The sequence below is a fragment of the Mycteria americana genome, chromosome 8, assembly GCF_035582795.1.
Source record: "Mycteria americana isolate JAX WOST 10 ecotype Jacksonville Zoo and Gardens chromosome 8, USCA_MyAme_1.0, whole genome shotgun sequence".
In the NCBI taxonomy this organism is placed as follows: Eukaryota; Metazoa; Chordata; class Aves; order Ciconiiformes; family Ciconiidae; genus Mycteria; species Mycteria americana.
This window is the reverse complement of record NC_134372.1, coordinates 7,120,577-7,146,971: the sequence shown is the minus strand read 5'-3', so window position 1 is coordinate 7,146,971 and position 26,395 is coordinate 7,120,577. Positions and strand designations below refer to the sequence as shown.

At 49.2% G+C, this 26,395-nt stretch overlaps 1 protein-coding gene across 1 annotated transcript in view; it reads left to right on the top strand.

The window, feature by feature from the left end:
• Positions 1-25,850, top strand: part of MGAT4B (alpha-1,3-mannosyl-glycoprotein 4-beta-N-acetylglucosaminyltransferase B) — a 52,565-nt gene extending 26,715 nt beyond the window's left edge. The window contains exons 2-15 of the mRNA XM_075509537.1: positions 9,647-9,826; positions 10,505-10,645; positions 11,491-11,624; positions 14,220-14,266; positions 16,370-16,483; positions 16,897-16,972; positions 17,351-17,465; positions 18,219-18,349; positions 21,305-21,412; positions 22,377-22,570; positions 22,965-23,043; positions 23,507-23,594; positions 24,576-24,688; positions 24,796-25,850. Of these exons, the coding sequence (XP_075365652.1) occupies positions 9,647-9,826; positions 10,505-10,645; positions 11,491-11,624; positions 14,220-14,266; positions 16,370-16,483; positions 16,897-16,972; positions 17,351-17,465; positions 18,219-18,349; positions 21,305-21,412; positions 22,377-22,570; positions 22,965-23,043; positions 23,507-23,594; positions 24,576-24,688; positions 24,796-24,819 (1,544 nt within the window). The 3' untranslated portion in view covers positions 24,820-25,850. The remainder of the gene's footprint in view (positions 1-9,646; positions 9,827-10,504; positions 10,646-11,490; positions 11,625-14,219; positions 14,267-16,369; positions 16,484-16,896; positions 16,973-17,350; positions 17,466-18,218; positions 18,350-21,304; positions 21,413-22,376; positions 22,571-22,964; positions 23,044-23,506; positions 23,595-24,575; positions 24,689-24,795) is intronic.
• Positions 25,851-26,395: the final 545 nt, after the last annotated feature.

Genomic DNA, 26,395 nt, shown 5'->3' with positions numbered 1-26,395 from the left:
CTGTTTCACTATTAACATAATTAGGTTGTAATAAAAAACAGTTTCCTGTTAGACTGTGAGGCATTTGCTCTGCTTCAGGATTTTCTGCTTCTTTAAAGCTCCAGAGTCGGGCCTTGCCAGCACCCACGGGAACGCGGTCCTGCGTGCTCCAAACATCAGCTGTTTCTTTGGGGTTGTTTCGGTTCATGAGATTTTACTCACTAGCTTTGGTGCTTGTTGTGAGAACAAGGCAAAAAGGAAAGAAATCCACTGGAGGTTTGCAAGTGGTGAGAGCCAAGCAAATCCAATTTGCATTTTTATTGCGTGTGATGGTTTGCAATCCAGCATGAAGCCGATGGCCACAAGTGACAAGTAAAACACCCCATGGCACAGCCAGTGCTGAGACCGATGTGCCTGGACCTCGACGATACACAGACGCGGCTGCTGCGGGTTCCTGCAAGTGCATTTTCAATACAGGAGAGCAACAGCTTTCCACTGCAAGTCTGTTCCTGCTGCCCTTAGGTGCATCCAAGAGCATTTTCCCTGCCCATACCATGGAATGATGGCATTAGGCAAATGCATCTTTGAAACCACACACAGGTTTGCTCAGTCAGGACTGACCACGTCTGTAAATTCCCAGCCTTTCCCATTCCCCTTCCCCCCTCACCCAGGTTTGCCTGTGTGATGTCCTCCCTTAAAAATCCTGTAAAGCTGCAATTATTTTGAGGTTTAATGACCCGTGATTTCTGTAATGCTTTATTTTGTTCACTTTCAGCATGTTTTTATTCCCCAATCAGATAAAGAGTATTTAAAAACCCACCAAGAACAAAGCCTTCGCTTTCCATTTGAGAGAAAAATGCTTCGAAAGCTGTATTTATGCTACACAGGTAAATAATTAGATTGCTAATGAATTAGCTTTGCTTTGAAGAAGAAAGCTGCAGTGTTCCTAATTAAGTTGTGAGGAGAGACACAGAAATTTGGGGTCTTTCTCCCAAATAACAGGGAGAAGAGGGACTGCCAACCCAGGCAAGGCCAGGGACCACTGGAGAGGTGGTGGTTTACCCCCACCTCGGTCTCAGCCCCATCTCATAGTCCCTCTGTGCTTGCAGTACCTTCCAGCTCTTCTGCGTTGTTTAAATTCCTTGTTTCAGTGTTTTTCCGTGGCAGTGAATTCAGAGAAATAATATACTTTTTCTATGCAAGACATTTCCTTTTATCAGTTTCAAATTAATATTTGAATTGAATGGTTACTCCTATATTTTGAGACAAGGAGAATGGAAGTCTGTGATATATTTTCATTATATCACTCTATTTTATATGCTTTTCATCATGATCCCTATTATTATGCCCATCCTAAGATGGATAATCTCATATATTTTTTTCTTTCCTCACAGAGCAGGGGTTTTTTTCCACTCCTTTGATCATTTTCATCACTCTCTTCTAAAGCCCCTTTTAAGTCTGTAATAATACTCTTTTTCAGATGAGGTGAAAACTATTCTGGGATTAGGCAGCATCATTTTAATAATGTTATAATCTTCATACTATTATTCCCCATCCCATTCACTAAGCAGAGTAACATCTTGTTTGCCTCCCTCTCCATCCCCCTTTTTTTCCCTGGATCTTTGCTGCTTGAAGAGCAGCATCAAGACACTCTGGTGCTCTGGTCTCCTTCCTAGTTAATACTGTTAATTAAGAACCATGTGAAAAATACCTTGATTCCCGCCCGATTAATGTGCATCTGTCAGCTTCGGCGTTAATTTGCCATTCTGTTGCCTTTTCTCCTGGTCATTTGCTTATTTTCTGGCTTTGATGAACTTATCTCCGTGTCAGCTCTGTATTTGGCTACTTCACAAATTCATCTCCTTCTCCAGATCCTCACTAAATCTATTAGACGGTGGGTTTAATACCAATCCGTATGGCTTCCTCTTGATAGTTAACCTTTTGCTATGATGAAAATTCACTATTTAATTCCGTCTTCCTTCTCTTTAGATCAGTGGCAGTATTTGCCCTCTTCCCTTCTCCTCCTTACCTGTTTTGCAGCAAAATGAATTGCCATCTCATTTCTCCGTCTCATTAAATCCCTTGAACGGGTTGATAAAACCCCAGGAAAAATCAGAACCAGTAGTTCCTTTTGCAGAAGCTGATGGTGGTTTATACCTACCTGGGATTTCCTCGCCCGCCAGTGCTTTTGTTTGCGGCACAGTAAAACCCAGGGGATTCGCAGTGATCTCAGAGCTCTTTGCATCGTTCAGTGTGATTCACCCATGGAGTTGGGCTGCAGAAAGAGATCCCAAACCTGCTCTGCAGGTACCCAAGAGCAGTCTGACGGCTTCTGCTGCCTCCTCTGCCCTGATCCAAGACATTTTAGGCATAAGTGATGGGCATCACTGTTTGCTTTCCTAATTTCTGAGTTTCTACATCCTTGCTTTGGAGCCTGCATCCCTCCCGCAGCTCCCTTGCAGGCACCCCTGCGACTTGCTCTCCTTGGAAGGGGAATTATAATGTTCACCATCAGTGTGTGGTTCACCATCCCCATAATGGGAAATCTACTCATCCCCATCCCTGAAAACTTACTACTTAGGACTTTAAAAGCAAGGAAAAAAAAGCTTATTTTTGGAAGGGTCTGTGTGAATGTTGTCTGAACTGGATCTCAAATGCAAACAGTTGCTCTTACTTTGGAATAATAAGGTGCAGGGGATATGTATTTTCCTCCCTCCTTCTGAGGACGTATGCGCTGAGACAGCATTAAACTCCAGCGAGGAGACATGCAACAGGAATATGATCAAAACCTACTGCTGCAAAAAGAAGAAATGGTGACTTAAGAGTGCCTGTGTTCCCTGGGTAGAGACCGTCAGTGGAGAGATGCATTGCATTTCTGTCTCATTACATGGAGCTGTTGAAGGTTGAAATGTTGTTAAATATACCACAGGCTCTTATTAAATGGCTATATTAAAAAAAAAAAAACCAACACACACACACACCAGATTGCAGCCGGTGGAAGCACTTTCTTTATTTTAGGATCATTTTTTCAGGCAGGCTGGATTTTAATAAGCCTCTTGCGCTGGCTGATGTGTTAGCTCAGCATGACGGTGGTGTAGTGGGATGCTCAGACCCAGCAGCCGACCTGGGGGCAGCGCGAGAGCCTCCGTGGCGCTGGGCTGAGCGGCTGGGTAGGCGCTGGCTGCGAAGGATTGCTCCTGCTGCCATTGCCCACCTGGGCAGCCAGCGCCTTTTACTGGGTATGGAGGTTGGGTACTGGTTTTTGTAACATGCCATAGACCCTGATGCTGCAGAATGGTGTTGCCGGCGCTCAGGACGATGCTTGAGCACAGGCTCTAAGCCGGGGCGTAGCGATGGCACCAAGATGTGCGTTGGGGTGGTGGTGGCATCGAAATACATTATTTGGCCCCGATTCAGGATAACACACACCATAGGTAGTGACTGAACTGAAACAAAGTGTAAATAAAGGGCACAGGATGAATGTAAGGAACTAAACCATAGCCGCTATTTTTCATGGCTGCTTTGGCCAGCTGTGGCTGTTACGGTGACCTGGGGGCTTGTCCCATCAGTGCCAGCACCATTGTAACACAGCCCCTTTGCTTTGAGCTGGGAAACCCACGCGCCGCCTCCTTCCTTCCCTGTTCCCTGCCCTGCCTGCCGCTCTCCGCACCTACAGCTATTTTACCAATAATAATGAGCTTTCTAGTGGTACTAAAGACTCTGCTTTCCATGTTACTTTCTGTCGTGGTGTTAACCACAAATTATAACATAGTATAATAAAGAAACTTGAAAAAGTTTCTTTAAAAACTTTTTTCCTTTAAAACCTTTTTTCTTTAAAAAAAAAAGTTTAAAGAAACTTATAATAAAGAAACTTGAGGTGTATTTTTATAAGCAGTGGCTAGAAAATGTCTGGTTTGACTCAGTGTCCAGGTGGTTTGGGACACAGTGGAGCTGTAAATGTCGCATAATGTTTACTGAATTACTGTTTGCTGTGTGGTGATGGCACTGCTGAAATGCTCTGTCTTTCTTTCTGTGGGGACAAATCAGCCCCCAGCAGGGTACTTGCAACTGCTGGAGCCTTTTGGGAGGTCCACCCTGCCAGATAATGTCCAGTCCCTGAAATCTGGCCTTGACTGTGTTTGATTTGTTGCTCGGCATGTCTTGGTGCTCAATTCCTTAAGGTAAACCAAGTTCTCGGTGGCTGCGTAGATCCTAAGCTGCCAGAATATTTATGATTTTAAAAGACGAGTCTAGGACTGGGAACAGTGGTCCGCTGGCTCGTGGAAGGGGAGGCGATGTATCTCTCATCTTGCTCATCTTACAGGAGCACGGTTAGTGTTTCTTCAGATTTGAAGGAAAAGACCTGCTGAATCTTCGTCCTGCCTGGCAAGGGCAGTGACTTTTGGGAGGTATTTTGGATGCTGAACTATCCTCTCTTTTTCTTTCTGCTACTTAAGACAATATTTTTATTGTCACAATTTACCTGTAGCTCCATGTACCCCAGCAGAGTCGCTTCCCTGTGGCTTTTTGGGGGATGCTTTGGGGTTTTGTTTATGGTGAGTTTCTAAAGCTGGTCTCTTCTTTCTACAGCCAAATAAGGAAAGGGCGATATTTTGCTGTTAATGGTATAAAATGTTTATTGTAGAGTTACTGCCGATCCCTGTGTATCTGTGTGCAAAGTGTCTAACATCTGTGTGCTACGCTAGCCATCAGATTTCCGTGTAAAGCAGGACTAACCTTTTTTGCATCTCAGGAGCAGAATTTAATTCACCGATATGGTGCAGTAACTCCTTACATCCATTTTAATGGTCTGGTGAAATTCTGTTAGCAAAATACCTAATGAATGTTGCGATTCAATCAGGGCAATCTAGAGTATAATGTGTGGAGTGGTGCCATCATTATATAAATCATTAAACATCAAAACGTAAAAAAAAAAACCAATCCCTAATCATCATCTAACTCCAAGAGCACCTGTAAACGGCTGGGGACGAAGCCAGGCGTGGGCAGCGCAGGCGCCGGGCTGGGACGGGCACGGTGGCGAGCTGGGGTGGGATGGCTCGCCAGCTTGGTTCCCCGTGCTTCACCGGTTGCATTTTTGGATAACATAGATGCTGTAGCATGGGGAAGGGGTTGTTTGTGTGCTCTGAAGTCCCCCCAGGCCCTTGCAAGTCCTAGGGGGGGAACGGTTATTAATTAAAGGGGTGCTTTAAATAAAACGAAGGAGAATAGTCATTGCAGAGTGATTTTCTGTAGGCAGTTTAGTTTTCTGCTCTAACTCGGTTTGTGTTGTGAACTGGGGACTGCACTTTTTTTCGGCTCTTTTGGCCCTGGGAACTCTTGCAGCAAACCAGTCAAAAGGTGCATTTGTGCTCTTGAAGCCAAGATTTTATGAAGATAAACGGTTTAGAGGTTTGGGGGTTGTTTTTAGTTTTTAAACAAAGTCTCTTGAAAGTCTTCCTAATGAGAAGCAAATCCAGCTAGCAAAGACTTTGCATTTGCTTTTGAAAAGATTGAATTGGAGGGAAATCTCTGGCCTTGGCCATGGGTCCGCTCTGCTGGGAGAGGTTATCTGCAGAGAAACAAAACCAGAAGTAATTGGTCCTGAAATACGGACATGTTTAAAATGCACCGCAGGCTCCCTGGGAAGTTGGAGTGTGATTTGAAAGACTAATGCAGAATACAGAATTATAACATTCCTGACTGTATATATAGATAGATATATATATGGATGACTGTGTGAGATTTCAAGGTGGGGGTTTTATCGGCACTGGTCTGATTTTGTGCCCATCTGCTGGTTTAGGATCAGATTAGGTATTTTGCTTTCACTCAAAACCTGAAAATGGATAAGCAGAGTGGAAGCAGATGTCCCAGCCCTCACCTCTGCTAGCAAACATGGTTTGCACTTAATAGTCACTTAAATAAGAACAAACCCACAGAATTCTCCATCACGGAGAGATACTTTTTATTAACCAGATGCTGTCTTGGATGGCCGAAAGCCTTTGGGAAGGCTGCAGGAGATCAGCTCTGCAGAGCCCACGTAAGGCTCCTGGGGAGCAGCCCGTGAGCCCCGCCAGCGTGTGCCCATCCACTGCACGCCGCTGCATCCTGGCTGCCAAGAAGGGAGCCCGTTCAAGCCGTCCCTGCCTGCTGCTTCATCAGCGATTCGCATCGTTGCTCAGCAAACCCAGCACAGGGTTCTCAGCTGGAGGCCCCCAGCTAAAAAAATGAAGCCTGGCAGCTGCAGCCGGGCGTAGATGGGGCAAGAGGAGGGAGCAGAGCGGGGAGCAGAGCGGGGAGCCGTTGGTCAGCGAGCGATGCTCAGCCGGACGCTTCCTACCGCTGCTGTCCCTCCGCCGCAGGCTGCTCCCCCCTCCAGGGATACATCCCCCAAATCTGCTCCGGCGGTGCCGGCGAGCACCGGGGTGGACAGATGGCGGCCGGCGCTCAGCTGTGCCCAGTGCTGCCTTCGCTGGCCTGCAGAGAGCCGGCTTGTACGAAGCTGCTCAATGTACGCTTGGAGCCTTACAGCCAGCCTGTTCCTAAAGACGGCTTGCGAAAGACCGTTGAGTGCAAATATTAGGCATGGCAAGGTGAGAAATGGGTTATTTGCAGGGCACTGGGCATGCATAATGTGTGCTGCAAGTACTGCAAGTTTGAGAGGTTTTTGGTCTCCCAGCTCTGTCCTGCAGACCATCACCTAACACCGACTTTCTTTCTTTATTAAACCAGTGTATTTTAAGCCCGAAGCAATGTGTTATCTCTCAAGAAAAAGTAAGCTGAGTCTTTTTTTTTAATCTAGTTATAGCTAGGAGTTTTTGTCCTGCAATGCTTGAGTCTGGGGATATTTTAAGAGCTCTGCTGTCTTGTGCTGGGAGGGAATACAGTAAATATGTAGATATGGAGTGCTGCTGCTTTGAAAGGTATGTAAAGGGTCTGTGATGAACTGACACTAGCTGAAAAATTTGTTCAGCCTAATTGGCAGCAAATCACTTTTGTGTCCAACCTCGCTTGTAGAGATGGGAGCCAATTTCCCCCCCCTTATCCTCTGCTGCCCTTCGTGGCTTTTCAGAGCCCTCCCTGGCTGAGCGGCTGAGGGTTTTTGCGAGGAAGGCAGATCTTCACCCATGTGTCATTGCAGACCGACGAGTGCAAAATGGCATTACTGGAAATTCATGGGAAACTGTACACCCATCTTAGGCTTTGTCTTGAACTGTTAAAGCTGTCACCGGAACTGGTCACGATCGATCAGCTTTTAAATTTCATGAAATTTTAATTAAAGAATGGAAAGCCTACAAAGACATCATAGGACAAGAGCACTGGAAACAAATACAATTTCACTTCCAACCATTAGCCAGAAAAGCAGCAAATGGTTGACTGCACATCACCATTGCAGTCTAATGAAAAGTACAGCTCTTGGCTTCGGCGGGCAGGTCATTAGTGACTGAATAATCAGTGACATTTCCCTTCTAAATCTGACACAAACGAAGTGCAGTGCTCTGGAAAAAGCCATTAAGTGCAAAGCTTTGCCTTTACTCTGCTCCAGGTATTGCAGAACAAGATCTAATGGCAGCCGTTAGCCATGTTTTGGCTTTGATAGCATCCACGGGATAGTAACCCCCTGGTATGCCGAGAGCCAAATGCTTCCAGCCTTCCACAAGCGCGGCTCCTGCCATCGTTTTGTGCAAAAAGGGGCAGCGAGACTTGCTCCTTGCTGGTGTTCACAGATGCCACTGGTAAAAGATACAAGTAGGAAAACCTATAATCTAGAGTACTGGGAAGCTGAAAGGTGTATTCTTATGTCTGAGAGGTACCAGGAGGTAAAGGTCTAGCTCATCGTGGAGTCAATTTAAAGCCTAACATCCTCCTGTGAATTCCTGTGGCAGCTCCCAAAGCTGGATGTTAACCTGTTTTTCTGCAAATTTTTAAATGTTTTCTTGATGGGAGTGGAAAGTGAGCGGCACTGCACAGGAAAAAGGAAGGACTGGTCTTGTTTATGTCTGTCCCGCGACTTTCAGTGAATAACGTGTTGTCAGATGGACGGAGTAATCGAATGGGTGTAACTTCCTCTGCTCCCTCCCCATGTGCCAGTGGCTTTGAAAATAATGCTGAAAGGTTAATAGGAGCCAGACTGCCTTGGGGGGGCCCCTTGTGTTGAAGCAGTGAGTCTTTAAGAAGGTTTTTTTAGGGGAAGAGACCCCATGGGGGAAACTTTTCCTAGGCAAAAGCATTGATGGGAACTGGACTGGGAAGCACTGTTGTCTTGGAAACTCTGTGCTTTGGAGCTGGGTATGTCTGATCTTCAAAATTCCGTTTTCTTTTTCTTTATGGTCCCCAAATTAGAAGTTGTCGATGAAGTCAGTGTATCTTTTTTCAATGGCTCTGATTTATATTTAGCCCTGTGTTGGGAAGTTCCAGTGCAGTATTTTTGGTCATTAGCTCTCCTGGTCATGTTTGGGCTAAGGGTCTACTATCCAGTGGATAAATCTGGGTGTAGTGCTGTGAGTTATAGCCTTACTGAAAACACATGAGTGACCACAGATAAAAGTGTATTTTTAATGAGGAGTTTCATTAATAATGGGGTAAAACACGGCCCGGGAAAGTTCATTAATGGCTAACCGATTCCACTCCCAGCTATTGTATAGGTAGTTCTGGCTGAAGGCTCTCGATAGTTTTATTGCTTAAAAAGGGCATGGTGATAAGATGTTGTTTCAAAATAAAAAGCTTTATTACCCTATCAAAAGTTTCTTTTTTATATATTACATTTACGATGCATCCTTAAGGTGCCTATCCAAACACTTGGATTTATATAAGCATCCAGGCAGCTATTGCCATGTGATATTCTTTATCCTGCCTTGTTTCGGAGAGTTTAGGTTCCCAAAATCCCTTTTGGCCGTTAGAATTTGGGACTCTCTTCCGAAGCTGGAGGAGGTACTGTGCCCGCCCTCATCTTGCTGCAGAGCAACGTCCCCCTTGCCAGCATCTCACCTTCCATCACTCGGGATCATCTGGGAGATGCCCCGTGCCATCTGGAGAAGGCCTTCAAGATGCTCTCCAGGAGTTCTCCCGAATTACCCACTCAAACGCCCTTCAATGTGTGCTCTTAAAACTCTTTCCTTTCTGTACCATAAGGGAACCAAAGCAAGGAGCAAAGCAATTAAAAATATTGGTATTCCTTTGGTTTGTCATGGTTTTAACAGGCCATCACCACCGGTGCTTTCAGTTCTTTTTCACTTGACTCTGGTTCCCCGCTGCTCACTCCAGTGGTCGCCATCTCACGCGCTCAAACTTCTGGAGCTGCAGAGAGATGCAGAATATTGTTCGTAAAATTAACGCCAACAGCTGACTTCCCTTTTCCAAGTATATAGTGAAGAAGAACTACCATGCAACTTATTTTTTGCTGCATGCTTTGGTCACAGAGGATGAGGTTGTATTTCTACATGACCCGGAAACCCAAGTTAAAGAGAAAAATGGAAGGAGCTTTTTAATTGTAGTTCTGCAACTTAAAGTGCCCTCTCTCCAACACAACAAATGGGTGTACCACAGCTCCCTAAATCCATGGTTTAAGGATTGTGGAGGTAGGGAAGGTATGAGTGATGGGCATGGCTTTTGCGACTTGAAATCCTTCAGAGCATGGAGGAGAAAGCTTCTCTCTCTTTTCCATCCTCAGGTGACGTTGTGGACATCTACCAGCGGGAGTTTCTCGCCCTCCGAGACCGACTGCACGCAGCCGAGCAGGAGAGCCTGAAGCGCTCGAAGGAGCTCAACCTGGTCCTGGAGGAGATCAAGAGAGCGATCTCAGAGAAGCAGGCCCTGCGGGATATAAACCGGACCTGGAGCAGCTTATCTGGTGAATAAACAGAGAAGTTGAGGATCTTGGGCTGTTTTGAAGCTGTGGCTAATGAGGAGTAGAGAGGTGTGCGTGCGTGTGTGCAGGGCTGCGGACAGGACGTGCTCTCCTCTCCCCCGGCTAAAGCAAATTGTGGAGTTCAGAGGGACTTGGGAACTCTTAAACTCCTGTTTAATTAGAGGTGCCTATGCATCATTAAACACTGAGATTTGCCTCTGCCGCGGATATTTGCCAATTTGCTTGCTTACAAGCTTTTTTTTTTCTTGCAAGTCATACATGCCATTTCCTATGGCTATACTGAATCCATATGGAAAATGGGTATCCAAAGAGAGGGGGGAGGAAGGAGTTAGGTTGGCTGAGCACCCCTCACCAATTTATTTCTTTTTTTTTTTTTAAGTTGCTCAGTTGAAGAAAATTGGATCTCTACAGAAAGATCCGATTTGACCTTCATTTTATCTTCATTCTCCCCTTCCTTCCCAAATATTTTGGGATTTCTTTAAGGCCCTCATGGCTCCTGCTGAACTTTAATTGAGTTTGTGGTAGCATGTTAAAGGTTGGCCTGATTTTTTATAACCCAGCAGTAGTCTCGGGTGGCCAGGCTGCTCTAAAAAGGCTTTTTGCCTTGCAGTCTCTTCCTACCTACCGTTCCTTGCAATTGATTCCCTTTTCCTTTTTAAGACGAAACCAAGTTAAAACTGTGGAATATCACCAACAAGAATGTGCTGCACCTTCCCACCATCTTCCATCATTTGCCACATTTGCTGTCAAAGGAGAACAGTCTGCAGCCAGCCGTGCATGTGGGACAGGGGCGCACTGGAGGTAAATGGGAATTAGTGCTGCTTCTGGTGCTCTTCCTCACCTTAGTGCCTGTCCCTCCCCTTTCCTCCGGGCCTGGCTGTGGTATGGAGATGAGCAGGACTGGAGGAACGGCTGCATGCATCATGCAAGCTTCCTTGGTATCGTGGCACGTGGGGTGGGTAAGCCATGTCACGTCTGTGAGTCTATGGGGGAGTGCTGCCCGTGCTCTTGACTGGCACTAAAATGTTCTTAATGCTTCTGCCAGATGTTTTTTGCTGCATTCTATCTCCAGAGTGCTCTAGACTTTGCCTGGAAGGTGGTCAGATGAAAGCACAGTTTGCAGGGTGCTTCATGGAGACTCTAACCAGTCTTGGGAGAAAAATCCCATCTGGAGTAGGACTTTGGGTACTAGATGATTCCTCCCTGCTCCCAAATCCCAACCCAAAGCCAAAGACCTGACTTATCCCTCCTAAACTGAGGTGCTTCTGGCCATGGGAGGGGTTTGGAGAACAAGGGTGGTCTTAAAGTTGACGTTCACAGGCTGAAAAGGCCCCTAGGAGGGGGAGACTTTTTGGGTGTTTCCTTAGGCATCAGTCTTTCGGGGAGAAAATAAAGAGTCTATCTGACTGCCATGGGTGCCCTGCCAGCCTGGCACACTGGGGTGCTGCTGGTCAGTACTGGGCTGGGGGACAGGAGTATGGGAACCCTACGTAGCCCAGGAACCTGCCAACCTGCTGATCACTGCTGGTTTTTAATGATGGAGCGTGGCACTGAGCAGGTGAACCATGAGGCGGTCGTGGGAGTGGAGCGAAGTGTCTTGTCCCAGCACACCCCCCTCTCTAAAATCTCTCCTTGGCCCTGGGCAGTGTCCGTTGTGATGGGAATCCCCAGCGTGAAGCGGGAGGTGCATTCCTACCTCACCGACACCCTCAACTCCCTCATCTCAGAGCTCACTCAGCAGGAGAAGGAAGACTCCGTCATAGTCGTCCTCATCGCCGAGGTAAGACAGAGTTTTGCCTGTTTATCCCCCTTCCCTGTTTATCCCATTTCCCTGGCCCCCATCCCATCCCGCTGTCTGCCAGACTTGGTGCCAAACAGGATGGCTGCCCACCTGGAGGCCAGCTCTGCCACTTGCCGGGGCAGATAAGCCCAGCCTTGGGCTGCTGTCCGACCAGGATCATTAGGTGCGTCCTGCCCAAAATGAAACACCAGTTGGGCCAGAGAGGGTCAGGATGTGAGCAGGCAAACATTAGCAGCTGCCAGTGCAGTACGTGCATTTATCTTTCTGGTCTAAATCGTGATGGCTCTTGCAGGGTGCTTGAGTGGTTGTTCCCAAAATGTGCTGGAGCAGCCCCATGGCCACGCCAGGAGCTCTCAGACCTGCTCCTGAAGCAGCTTTGTTTCTCCCCGTACCTGCAAGACAGCACTGCCCCCTCTCCAAACGCAAGAGCCCACTGATTTGGGGCTGAGACTGGTATGACGCCTCTTTGTACTGGTGTCTGGAGCCCAGAATCAGTTGCTGAATCCAGGGGCTAAAAAGCCTTGATACATTAATCCACAAGAGCTGCTTTTATCTATGGGTTTAGATGGTTATTTTTCTCCATGGCTTTCCCCTCAGGATTATTTTCTTGAGCTTGAAGTGCATTTGTCTTAATTTCCAGAAATCCAGTGAGAAAGATAAACCTCAGTGGCATGTTACTGGGAGCGGAACAGAGATAAATGTCTGGGTTTGCTGCCTGTTTACCCATAATTTGACATTTTGAGTAGCATTTGGCTTTTGGGTCTCTGGCTGGTATTTCGTACAAGGAGAAGGTGTGCACAGATGGGTGCAGTCCGAAGTGCCTGGGCCAAGCTTCAGCCCTGGCCGTCGTTTCCCTTTGAGCCAGGACAGGTTTGGTGGCTGTTTTCACAGCGGGTGAGTTTAAACATGAGAGGTTTTAAGTAACTTGACCGAAACTATCTCCTGTTTTGGCCTGCAGTCATTTTTTTTTTTAGTTGACTTGAAAATAGGGTGCACGCTGTGATGGCAGCACCTGACTTTCTGTGTGTACCTGTGACAAGGGAAGTGAACGACAAAGAAATTAATTCTGATACCGTGAAGAGCAGGAGCACACGTGCCGTAGCCCAGTAGCAGTGATGGCAGTTGATGCAGATCACCACTGTCACTGTTCTTTCTTGCTGACACGGCGTCCTCCTTCCGTACGAGTGTCAGCCACCGCTGTGCCTGCTCTGCCTCATCCCAGACAAAGTGTTTCTCGATGTACCTGCACTTGGCGTTGCTTGTTAGGGCTCTTCAGGCATGGGATAAAGAGTAAGTAGTGGAGAGGTGGTATGAACCTGGAGCGGATGCTGGGTAATTTAGAGACTCTGGACAAGGAGTGGAGCAACTGAATGTCCTTTTTGGGATGGGGTCTTCTCATTTCCAAGTGCCACCGCTAACCACCATGGGTGTCATCCACGGCAGCCAGGCTGCCTGGGAGAGCCGAGGCTCCTCGGCTGGCAGAGGGGAGCCCTGGGGCCAGCTGGCCGGCTCGGCTGTCACCAACCCGCCGTTTTGGTGGCACCAGGCGCTTGAGGCAGAGCTACGTGTTTGCTTCCAAAGCCAGGAGCATCTTTCCTGCCTTTGTTTTCCCTGTTGCTGTTTTCTTGGCAGCGCTGGGGTAAGAAATCAGTCCAGCACCAGGAGCCTGAGCCCTGTTTGGGAAAGGGACGTTTTTCCTCTCGAGAAAACCCTCCCTTGTCACCGTTCCAGCGTGGAAGCGCTGTCCTCAGCTTGTGACATACATCCCTGGCGTCTCACTTCTCACCTCCTCCTGGCGCCGAGTGCAGCGGCAGCCGGTCCTGGCTTCTGTGATGCTGCGTCTGCAGATCCGCCCGGGATGCGTGGTCCCGTGATCTGTACAGCCTCCCAAAACAATACCGCCACCAGGAAACAGGCACAGCTTTTGCTCCTGGGTCTCCTGCCCTTTGTTCATGGATTTTGTTTTCCCAGTCGCTGTGCAGATGGTTTCTGTCCAGTGCCTGTCCCTGTGTTTACACTTATCTCGCCTGCAGATAGCGGCGTGCGGCGCTGCTGACCTTTGCCACCCGAGTGTTACAGGTTGCCAGGTTGATTGTGGGAACGAACGGTTGTTTTAGCAAGAAAAGCATCGAAATGAACCTGAAATGAAAAATGCACGCTTATAAATAGACCCCTCTTTTTCACAAAAGGGGTGGAGATCCTTTTCTGCCGAAAGTTTTCGCTTGGGTGAAAGCCAGCGTGTACAGAGAAAAAAAATAAATAGCCCAGAAGTTAACACTTTGTGCAAACGCTTGGTGCTGACAGGGGCAGAAGTGCCAGGAGAGCACATGGGGAAGATGTGCAGTCCTTTGGGGTGGTTTTTGGTGTGTGATGCCTTTGATTACCACTGGCCACAAAGGAGGGCTCCTAGGAGACCATCAGCACGGGGAGAATGGTTGAACTGGATAAAAGGAGACACAAAGATGGTACGGAGGTGCTGACGGTACCCCCAGGGTCTGTTGAAGGTGATTTCTGAGCCACGGGGGGCACAGGCTGAGGCTGAAGGATTTAACACTGCTTATCTTTTGTTTTCAGACAGATCCGCAGTACACAGCCGGAGTGGCAGAAAATATCAAAAACTTGTAAGCACTTCCAAATGACTACAGCGGTACGGTCTGTGCCTGTAGCGAGGCCAGGGAACGGCTTCATTAAGGAGAAAATACACGCTTTTATGCTTCCCTTTTTATTTTTTTTTTTGTTGCTTGAGTTTTTTCTGTTCTTAAACTCTGGGCTGTCTTTGCTATTGCCACTTCCACTTTCTGCTTGTTCTAAAATGCATCCCATATGTAGCTTCCAGTAGGCTGCTTTGTGCTCGCAGTATTTAACACACACGGTCATGCCGTTTCATTTTGCTCCTTCTGTCCTGTGGCGTTGCGAGATGGATTATTTAGATTTCCAGTGATCCTGGCAATTGTTTCTGTGTCTAGTGCAGCCCTCTACCTGCTCTGCGGAGTCAGAGCAACTGGGCAGTGTGGTAAGCACACCCAAATGCTCCTGTCTTATTTTGCTTTAAAATCCGTGATCCATTTTTCTTCCCGCTCCGGCCTGTTTGTTTTTCCCCTGTGCTAGGCGCTAGTTACATTTGTCTCTCACACTAGCTGCTATTTATGTCCTGGAGTCTTAGTGGCTTTTGCAGCTTCGTCTGTGGCTGTTTAGGCAGATGCCGGTGACGGATTATTAACCATGAGCTGGTCCAGGCGTTAACAGCATCAGAGCTCGGAGGCAAAAGAAAAAGGTGGTGAGAGAAGAGGCTGTGACTCCCGCCCAGCTCCTGCGATTGCATGTTTCCAAAGGATCACAGTCGCCATAAGAAGGAGACGCAAAAGGGCAGCACATCCTCCCGGCGCCCCGCATCCCCGAGCCAATGATGGGAGAGGGGCTGGGACGTGTGCGGGGAGGGTTGTGTTCCCGGGCACTTGCAGAAGAGCTGAAACAGAGCCCTCCATCTTGCTGTGCAGGAGCTGGCAGAGCTCCCCTCCTTCTGCCTGCTGGCAGGAGGACGCACTTATCGGGGGATAATGGACTGATTGTCCGATGGATCCTGATGAAATTACTGGGCGCTGCTGCAGAGAGTGCTTCTGCATAGAAGGCCTGAAACTTTAATTGACTTAATGATGTGATTTCTCGCTGTCCCCTCTCCAGTGCCTCCTGCCCTTCCCTGATTCATTGAAATTATTTTTCTTCCAAATTGAATTGAGGTGGTGTGGGGCCAGGGCAGGCTGAGCTCATATCGCAGGAGGGAGAAAGCTGTTGCTGCTCTGGTACAGGTTTTGTCAGCTCAGTGAGAAGCTTCTGTTTCACTGCTGCCTGAGGAAGGGAAGATTTGAAAATGTTAGCTGAAAGTCTTGCCAGTCCCAAGGAGGGAATAAGGAAGGGAAAAGTTTTTGGCAATCTCGCTGCTTTGTCTCCCTCTGCCCCATCTCCCATCCTCCAGGCTCTGCACAAACAAAGGAAATTAGCCTTGCACTAAATGTTCTCAAAAAGGCAGTATAAAAATAACTGGTTTTCCCGCTTATCTCTCACAGTTACAGTAATCTCTGGGTATTGCTTGCAAGGCTGTCGTAGGTACCTATATTTCAGATGGGTGACATTTGTTTCTGTTTGAGTTTGACTCTTTAAAGGGTTCTTAACCACATTATAGGGAAAATAGATGCTGATTTTATCAGCGTAAGGGAACTAGGTAGAATTCCTGCTGGCTGTCCTAACTACAGCACAGCAGTGTTTTAAGTAACTTATCAGAAATGCATAACATAATCTCTGCAAAATGGCTTTTAATTACTGATGCATTTGGAAAATCTCTAAATGCCGGTAATGCCAGCAAGTCCTTTCTTTGGTGCGCCAGTCTGCACGTCCGTTTAATCCTGTAGAGAGTACATGGTGCTTGTGGCTGGTCTTTAAAGCTGACCCGTGTGTGCGTGCAGGAGAGAGGAGGGATGCTGAGGGGAGCACGCGAATGTGAGGCTATTAGAGACCGTGGGAGGGAGAGAGCAGCTTTAAAACTCCGTGGCAGTCCTTGCTGATGTCTTTTGGTGAGGCCTGGAAGTGCGCTAGCTGCTGGGGAAGTTTTATCTTAGAGGCTGTATTTTTTGTTTGGTTCTGCAGCTCAGTGTTTACCCAGCGATTTGGTCTATGAAATGGTGTGTCAGACATGGAGGTATTTGTTTACTGCTGCTTTTCTCCCTCAGATTCCCAAAGGAAATACACTCAGGTCTCCTGGAGGTAATTTCCCCGTCTCCGCATTTCTATCCTGATTTCTCCCACCTGCGGGAATCCTTTGGGGACCCCAAGGAAAGAGTCAGGTAAGAATCAATGAGCTTAAAAACAAGCAAGCCCCCGCACCCCGACTCCAGCAGGGAGAGCTCTTCTGCAGGGCCAGGCGAGGCCCTTGAACTTGCTTTATCCAAGAGCTGGAAGGACGTGGGGTGGGGGGTATGAACTGGCACCACCTTTGCAGGGCTTGCCTTGTGCTGCGGTGTTTCCATCACCAAGCGAGGGGGTCATTTTAACCCAGGCGATGTTCATTTTGGATGTCCCTGAATTTTCCAGTAACTCTTAGCTGACCAGTTTGAGACCAAAAGGGAGAGGCCGTATGCCATCCCCTCCTCCAAGAGCTGTGTCACCTTCCTGGCTTAAACCCAGCCTCGGCTGGCTCCCCCGAGCAGCCCAGTATCCCAGGAGAGATCGGTGCTCCCATCATGTTTGTCTCTTGCAGGTGGAGGACAAAGCAGAATCTCGACTACTGCTTTTTAATGATGTATGCCCAGTCCAAAGGCATATATTACGTGCAGGTGGGTTTGGTGCTGGGCGTGGGGGGGAGGTGGGTGTACCTGTGAGTTCAGTGTGGCTCGTACCCAGCTGAGGGAGGGCAAAGAGCATGTCCAGTTGTGTGATGCAGCAGAGTGGGAGCGGATCTTAACCTGACAGGTTCAAAAGCTAGATTTCTAAGATGCTTTAGACTTGGAGACCTCCTGCCTAGAGAGAGCAGGAATCCTTGTTTCATTTACCTGTTAGATTGAGTGAGGAAAAATCTGCTTGGAGCATCTTCCAAAATAAACCAGGTGTGTGCCAAAGCTTTCCTCCAGTCTACGGCATGATTGCTCTGCACAGAGAGGCTCTTACTGGAACCTGGATGGGTCATTGGCACTGAGTGTCCTTTCCTCTTGCAGCTGGAGGATGATATTGTGGCCAAACCAAACTATCTCAGCACGATGAAGAACTTTGCCTTGCAGCAGCCCTCCGAGGAGTGGATGATCCTGGAGTTTTCTCAGCTGGGATTTATTGGTAACGTTCTCCCCAGCTCACCCCAGTCCCATCAGGCACGGGCACAAGTGCCTGCTGGTTCCTGCAAGCACTTATGCTCTTGGTCCAACGAGTTGTCCCCATGAGATGATAAAATACTTGGACTTGATCCCTCCCTATTTTTGCAATGACCCTGGTGTTTGCACAGGGGAGAAAGATCCTCGCAGCTGGTACTGCTGATACTCACTTTTAATAAAAATAAACCTGGTCGGTGGCCCAGCCGACAGCCAAACAGCTTAGACGTGACCAGTAGCTTTTAGGCTGGATGGGATCTGGTGTTGCCTAAGAGCGTGCAAAAGGAAGTTTACATCAGCACAGAACTATTTTGGGAACAGCAGTACATGGTTGCAGTAGCAGCTTGATCTGTTATTTTGGATACTGGTTTAACTGGCTTAAAACTTGTAGTTTTGGGGGCAGGAAATGGTCTGTCCTGCAGCTGGCTGAATGTTTTTCATCCTTATTTATCCCTACTGAATGGAAGAGTTTTAGACCTTTTGATACTGTTGTGACCTGTGAGACACTAATGCTTTCTAATTCTGCAATGAATATTAAATCCGGAACTGTATTAGCAATGCCAGCAGTACTGGTACATAAAACAGAGCTGCATGCTATTTCCTTTACATAGAGAGATGGACACATCCAACCTCCACAGCCCAGTCTCCCAAGTTTTTTCTCCCAGCTCTGATTCTTGACCGTTTCATACTGTAGCTGCTCTCTTCTCTCTTTGTGCTGTAGGAAAAATGTTCAAGTCTCTGGATCTGAGCTTGATCGTGGAGTTCATCCTGATGTTCTATAAGGACAAACCCATTGACTGGCTGCTGGATCACATCCTTTGGGTGAAAGTCTGCAACCCTGAGAAAGATGCAGTACGTAAACAGCCTCTGTTGAAGGGAAACCACGTGTTGTGTGGGGGCAAATGTACGCTTGGTCTGTGTCTCCAGAGGATCTTTTCTGTGAGCTCTGGTGCTAAAGTGACTTTGCACCGAACCGTGCCGTCCCAGTGGAGCGTGCCGCGGGGTGTCCTTGTGGATTGTGTAAGCAAAGACCTGGGAGTTCAGGCTTTTGTAGTCTGCAGCTGCCAGAAAAGGCATTATTTCTGCATCTAAGCACTAACAGGGTATTCCTTCTCCAGTCCTCAAGGAGAGTAGCTATTCCCCGTTCTTCTGTGTTGTTTTTTGTTCCGGTGTGCTTCTCTCCCTGAAGCCGTTCCCTGCTTGCTGACTATAACCCCAGAATAACCCTTTGGCTCTGGGCTCGTGTGCTGTACCCGCCTGGAACACACATGCAGGCTGCCCAGAGAGCTCACCCCAGATGACCCAAGCGCAAGCCCGCCATGCGTAGTGTGCCAGAATGAAGCCAGAGCATGCAAAGCTCTTGTCGGGGTTTCTAGGAAGGTGCAGAGAGGTGAAATGGGCTCTGTTTTCATGCTGCCATCTCGTTTGCAGAGCCATGTCTGCACAAAGCCTTGCAGACAGCAGCACAGAAGCCCCCTTGCCCTGCGGAGGTTGTGTTTGAACTCCCATCGGTGGCAGCAGCGAGGGGCTAAAGCGAGTGGGAAGGGCAGAGGAGGAGTGTGTGTGACAGCAAATGTAAGATGAGCTCACCGCCAGATACTCTCCTGTCTCCTCTCTGAACATATTGTATTTACGCATACACTCATTCGCCCTCCTCCCCCAGCAGAGAATGAGCAGCGGAGTCCCCGTGCAGAGCTTGAATCCAGTCACTTAGGACAGACCTCATGCCCGCAACTACTTTGTGGTGGCAAATGCCAGAGCAAGTGGTCACTCTGGGGATAAATACTGTATTTATGTGTTGGGGGGGACAGGGCATCCTCAGGGCTCTGCAGAACTGGGGCAAGGATGTGGTTTAATTTGGCCTAATCCCTGGCAGAGGCCGTGATGTCAGCTCCAGTCCCCCATGTGCAGCAGGACCAGTCTCAGAAGATGTCAGTCATGTCCTCCTGGCAGTTCAAACCATGTGCTCAGGTGTGACAGAGCAGTCCCCAGGCCTGTCCGGCAGCTCCCAGCGTCCTCACAGCCATGGGCGAAGCCAGGGTGGCGGGATGCTGGGATGGAGCTGGGAACGATGCTGCTGTCTGTGCCCCCCCTTTCAAAATCTTCAGCTTGAGCATTGATTAAATGCAGATCTTGCTGCACAGGATCATCTTCTTAGCTCATCTTTGCTCATCTTCTCCTACCTGGCAGAGCCAAGGTTTTCCCAGGGGAAACTGCAAACCTCTTAAATGTGTTGCCTTTTTAAAAATTAACCTACTTTCCGTGTGGATTTCTGGCTCTTTTCCCCCTCTGTTTGCATGATTAACTTTGCACAGCGGCCTTTCAAACATGACTTTCCCTTGTAAATCCCACTGTGCAGAATCAAATTGGTAGTGGGGAGGATTTGTCTTTTTTATTGAAAGTTTGTTTGACCTGAGCTTTTGGTAAGTGCTTTGCCTGCTCTGGATATATTCTGCTCTTTCTTTTTAACTAATTTTAGATTTACCTGGGGTAGAGCTGTGTGAAAGGATGACCTTCTTACCACCAACTGAGCCATTCCCCCTCCTGGCTCGACTGAGACAATGGTGCTTTCAGCAAATGCTACTTTAGCAGAAGGGGAAGAGGGGAGAAAGAGAAATCAGGAGATACTGTAGCTCCCTCTGTTCCCCTTCCTCCTCCTCTCCCCATCCAGAGTGAGATCAGAGCTGCCGGGGGTTGCGTCTGGGGTTGCTGGCAATGAGTAGGGTCTCTTCCATTAGCATGGCTAGTTTTAATTTTCTAATGTAACGTGAGCTGGATTAGGAGATTATCTCCTCTGCAGCTCGCAGGGGTCATGCCTGGAATTTCCCAGCTCCCGGCACGGTGGCGGTGGCCCGTGTGGGCAGCCCATCGTGGGGTCTCGGTGTGGCTGGCTTTCCCCGCTGCGCCCTGCCTGGTGCCAGGCAGCCGGTGACGCAGCGCCCGGCAGCAGGTTTTCTGCCGGGGTTGCTCTTGGGTGGGAGGTTCCGAGAGCAGATGGTGGTAGGGGTGTGTGTGTTTCTTTTCTTGGAAGAAGCAAAATTTGGAAAACAAATGCCCTCTCCCTCAGGTTTTTAACCCTGTATTTTTGCCTGCTCCCTCAAACTGAGAGAAATGAGCTATTTTTAAAATGTGAGTTATTGTCTCCATGCTCTCAGTGGTTTGCCCCTTTGTCCTTTATTCCTTCTCCATCATCTCTCTCCCTCCACCCCATGGAAAATCACTGGCTGGATCAGAGTTGCATCTCCAAGTTTATTTACGTGGTGGGATGGGTGTGAAACAGTCAAACAGCTCAGACAGTGGCACGTGCCATACATCCGCCTAACAAAATCTGCCAACAAACTGACAACTCTGCCTGTCTGAAAAGAGCCTGCAATTGCTACCTCTTCGCTTAGGCTCTGAATCATCCCAGGACTTACTGTACCTTCAGACATCGGTGATCCCAAGCTCTGAGTTGTAGGAAAAAGGCTTTCCTGATAAGCCAAGGAAAAAAGAAGCAAAATTATTGGCTGTTCCTACCTGACAGCACACAGAGGAGATTTGCTCAGTGTTTGCTAAGCTATGCTTGGCAAGGAGACATTTGACACTTAAACCTGGGCTGCCCAGCAGAGCCCGATGGGTGACCAGCTGAGAGTTACAGTCAGGTTCCTCCAGAGTGCAGTTAAAAGCCCTCTTGCCAAATTAAACACAGAAAGGCATAGGGATGGAGGGGCAGGGATGTTTATCGCTCCTCGTGCCCTGTTCCTCTTGCGGGGCACAGTTGACCGTGGAGGTTTAAGCATGGGGCACTGCGGGATTGTCTCGTTTCAGAAACACTGCGACAGGCAGAAGGCAAACCTGAGGATCCGCTTCAAGCCCTCGCTCTTCCAGCACGTGGGAACCCACTCCTCCTTGGCTGGGAAGATACAGAAGCTGAAGGTGGGTACCAGCTGCCTGTCCAAGCTGCAGACAGCCTTTCTGCCAGGCCTGGCCTGCAGGCACACAGCAACTGGCTGCTTTTGGGGTGGGGACATCAGTGACAGCAACCGGTGGGATGGTGGCAGCTGGATTTCTGTGCAGTGGTTGTGTTTTATTCTGAATTACAGTGAGCTTATGTAGCTCCTACTTCTCAGCGTGGTAGTGACATGTACCAAGAGTCGCTGCAAGCTTTTAAGCCTTGGTACAGGTCCTGGCTGCCCATCCTGAGTGCCAAACCATGATCCGGGCAAGTGATTTCAAAGCATGTACTGAAAAATCCTGGAGAGATGACTCCTGGGTTGGTCTGACTTCCTTGCCACCCCCCTTCTTATTCCTGGGATTTGCTGATAGGTGAACTAGAGTTTTCTGGGTAGGAGCTTAAATTGTTTGTGTGTATTTAAACATCAACAAAAATCAAGCTTCCCACAGCTACACGTACAGGACCCATAGACACGCATCCCTGGGCTGTGCCCAGTCCTGTGTCTGTCCAATCCCCAGGTAAATGGATGGTAAAATCCAGTTTGTATCGCAGTGCAGTGCCTGTCAGGCCACGTAATCCAGTCATTTTATGCCATCGGCAGCCTCCCAGCCACCTTCTCCTCAGGTGTAAGGACTATTTGCAGAGCTCCTGGGGCAGGGACATGCATTTGGGGATGCTTGGACAATGAAAGCTCTTTGGTGCTGGATCAGAGTGCAGAGCAGTGGTGCTTCTCTGTGCTGCCTCTCCTGAAGTTGTGTCCCCCTGGGATCCAGCCACACATTGCCCTGTCTGGTGCCTTCCCCAGGTCACTTCCATCCCTCATCCTTCCGTGCTGTGCAAATCGAGAGCTTTTAATTTGCAGTGCCTTGTTGCTGGGACCCCTCTTCCTCATGGGTGAGAGCAGCTCATGACCCTTTTCTGCCCTTTTGCTTTGTGCCCACCAAGGACAAGGACTTTGGCAAGCAGGCCCTGCGGAAAGAGCACGTCAACCCTCCTGCGGAGGTGAGCACCAGCCTGAAAACCTACCAGCACTTCACCTTGGAGAAGGCTTACATGCGGGAGGACTTCTTCTGGGCCTTCACTCCCACTGCTGGAGACTTCATCAGATTCAGATTCTTCAAACCGCTCCGCATCGAAAGGCCAGTGCCTGGGGGGGGCTGGCAGGGAGGGACATGGGGACAGCCCGGAGCATGCGGAGACACTTTCCTTTTGCTCTTCTGGCTCACATTGACTTTCTTGCCCGTCTGCTGCTTGGCTGTCCAGGAGGAGGGAGCGGTGCTCTTCCAGGGGGAGGACACCTGGACCTTTTTTTGTGGGGGCCATGTTTGCCGGAGCCCTTTGCTTTCCTGCACTTGTGAGACATCCATGATTTAGCTAATCTGGTGCAGAAGGTCTCCTTCCAAACCATGTGCCTGTGGGCTTTTTGGGAAGGTACCTGTTAGGTTGAGCTGTTTGATGGTTCAGCTGGGGTGAAAGCCATCATGTCTCCCCTTGCTCAGTGTGGGTTTCCATGGCTTTGGTTCTCTGTCACAGGTTCTTCTTCCGCAGCGGGAACATCGAGCACCCAGAAGACAAACTCTTCAATACGACTGTGGAGGTTTTGCCGTTTGACGTAAGTGTTTTATTGAGAATTGAGACGGGGGTGGAGTGGGAAGCAAAAGAGGTTTGAGAGAAGGGAACTGCTTAAAGCCGTCAGGAAAATCTTTACAAGACTCAAGTGCCTTTGAGAGGTGCTGGCTGGCAGCCAGGGGGTCGTGCCTGGTGTCGTACCACCTCGGAAGCAGGGATGCTGCGCTGAGCAGTTGCTATGGGAGCCATCCATGCCTGCAGAGGGGATGCTCAGATGGATGGGACGGCTGCAGAGGAGGGGATGGAGCCAGGATGGTGCAGTGGAAGCAGCAGCATGAGGGCAGCAAATGTCCTCTTGTTCTTGGGCATGAGGCTTGGGGTACCAGGCGGGGGGACGAGATGCCAGGGGCTGCTGGCAAGGGAAGCTCCGGGGTTGCTGCTGTTGCTTGGGGCTTTTGGGTAGCTCTTGCCGCTGGCCTTGTGCAGAGCTCCTCTCCTTCCCGCAGAGCCTGCAGTCAGATAAGGAAGCCTTGCAGGAAGGAAGAGGCGCAGCCATCAAATACCGCAGGACACCGGATGGCTACATCCAGATAGGTACAGCAGGCTGCAGGGTGGTAAACTGCCCGCTGGGTTTGATGACACAGCCCGTATCCTCACCTTCAAGTGAATTGAGACCCTTAGTGCTATTTGCTTGGCAAAGAGTAATTTCTGCTTGCCAGGAGCCAGGTTGGAACAGGATTTAATTCTCACTGTCTCCTCTCCTCCACTACCCTCCCTCCTCTCTTAGACTAGGTGTCCTCTTCAGGTAGTTTTCAGTCCTACATTTCTGCCTGTCTCTGCTCAGAGCTGGGACCAAATTACTCAGATTATCCATCTGCCTAACCTGGTCTTAAAAACCTCCGCTGTGGGTGAGTTCGCGCTCTCCCTCCACAGCCTGTCTCGGTACTCACACCGCTTGCAGCTTGGACTTTGTCTCCTGCCACCAGAGCTTGTTTTAGTGCTTGTCCTGCCCTTGGAAAAGAAAGAGTGATTGCAGCCTATGGTGACCCACTGGTGTCCCTGCTAAGACTTCTTTTTTTTTTTTTAAATAGACAAATAAAAGAAAAATTCCTTGGCACACGTAGCTTTTTGCCATTTTAGCATTCCTCTGCATGCTGTCTGGTTTCTCCCAGTTGCATTTTCCAGAAAAATCACACCCAAAAATGGGACATAGCAACAGGCTGAGGCCTTGCTAGCGCTAGGGCTATGAGACTTGCCTCCATGGCGTGGATCCTGAACCAACATTTGTCTCTAACAGGACAGCACTGCTGTCAGGCCACTCTGTCCCCCGCCTTGCACAGCAGTGATGTGTAGCCAACTACTCCCCATTTTGTTTAGCTGATTTTTCGTGTTGCCCTCAGTGTAGCATTTTGCACTGTATTGACATCCGCGCTGCTGGTTTTCAGCCCGTCTCTCTCCCTCTCGTGTTCGGGAGCTGCGGGCAGGGGCTGCTATGGCTGCTCATAGTCCCCTTGGGGTGGGGGGGCTGGCTGCCAGGGGACCGTCCCTGTGTCACCTGCGTGCTCTCCCCGCCAGGCTCCTTCTCCAAGGGCGTCGCGGAGGGCGAGGTGGACCCGTCCTTCGGGCCGCTGGAGGCCATCAGGCTGTCCATCCAGACCGACTCCCCAGTGTGGATCATCCTGAGCGAGGTAAGCCGGGCTTCAACGGCAGAGGGACCGCCCTGCCCAGCTCTTGCCTTGGGGCTCCCCGCCACCTCCCCCAGCTTCTCTCTGATCCCAGCCCTCTCTCCTTTCAGATTTTTATCAAAAAAGCGGAGTGACATGGGCACGAGGAAGGGCGGACATACGCGTGGATCCCTGGTCCTGCTCCCTCCCCTCCCGCTCCCTCCTCCCCATGGCGCCTCGCCCGGGCACAAGGACAGCCACGCCGGCGAGGCGCAGGCCCGGCTGCTGCAAGGCGGCACATGCCTACAGGCCTCAGCAAACTGGCTGCCAGGCCGGCACCACCATCCCCAGCCAGTGTTGCAGGGCCAGGACATCGTCTTCTCTGGAAGAAGAGAAAAAAAACAAAAACCAATGTCCCGTGCAGAGGGCTGGCTTTGCTCCCCTCAGCAAGGCCCGGGCACTCCCTAGGCCCCTCACGGGTGCATGGCTGCCACGCGTGCCACTCGGGCCACACCGACGCAGGGGACAGTTTGGGGTTGGGATGAGCTTTAGCAAGCGTGGGGACTAAAAGCACCTTCAGCCCAGGACAGGGCAATTGCTGGCTGTATCTGGGGACAGAGAGGGGGCTTGGTCACATTGAGTCCTGCTGGCTGACCCTGCAGGCGCGCTGGGATGGAGACGGCCAGGGACCGAGGTCTGCCTTGCCTTTGCCCAGGCAATGGTCCTGGCCCCAGCTGAGGATTAAGCGAGGGTGAAGACACCCTCCTTCAGTGGAGGAGAAACGAATCTGAAGGGGTTGGAGCTATGAGTATGGCAGGGAAAACAAAAAAAATAAAATATGCCACACTGTGCCTGCCTGCCAGCATTGAACACAGCCCCTTAACTCATGGTGAAGTCTCCAGTGTCTTCATGCCTTGAGATTGAGTGCAGAAACCATCTTTTAAAATAACTGTTTCGGTTATTGATTGGTGTGAATTTGGGGGGGGGGGGGGGGGAAGCAGAAGTAACCCAGTTCAAAAATAGTAGGGATTAGTGTAAATCCCAATGTCTCTTCAGCTATACACTGGAATGCATTATACTACTTTAATGTGCTGTATTTTTTATTATTGGATACATTTGATTTTTCAAGTACATCTCTATATATAAATATATAAAATAATGTGCACTGTAATAAAAGCTAAATTTAAACCTTTGGCATGGCGGTGAGAGTCACTCGTGGCAGGGAGGCACATGCTCTGGCTGTGCCTGCCCGTTCCCCTCCCCAGCACGGGTGGGCATCCCTGGGGGCTGGGGACCAGCTGTAGCCCCTACACCCGAAATGGAGTCATTCCTCAGCGCTCACCAATACCCACTACTCCCAAAGCATTGCTCATGCTGGGGAAAGCACTTAGAGCAGCCTGGTGGGAGGCTGGTTATTTTTTGCCCCTACACCACAGGAACCTTCACCAGTTATTAAAAAAAGAAAGGTTGGTTGGGTCTTTCCTCAGCAGGGAGCAAGGAAGGTGCTTGGGCACCTGTACACCCAAGGGTACAATTGTGGAACAGTTGTCTTTCTTACAAAATATGTTGCTTTTTTTATACCCACAAACAGCTTAGCAAAGAGCTGCCTGCTCGATGCCAGCTTTAGTTACCTGTGAACCCAGAGTTTGCAGTGGAGGTTGAAATCCAGAGAGAGGGCCAAGTCACAGAATCACAGAATTGTATAGGTTGGAAAAGACCTTTAAGATCATC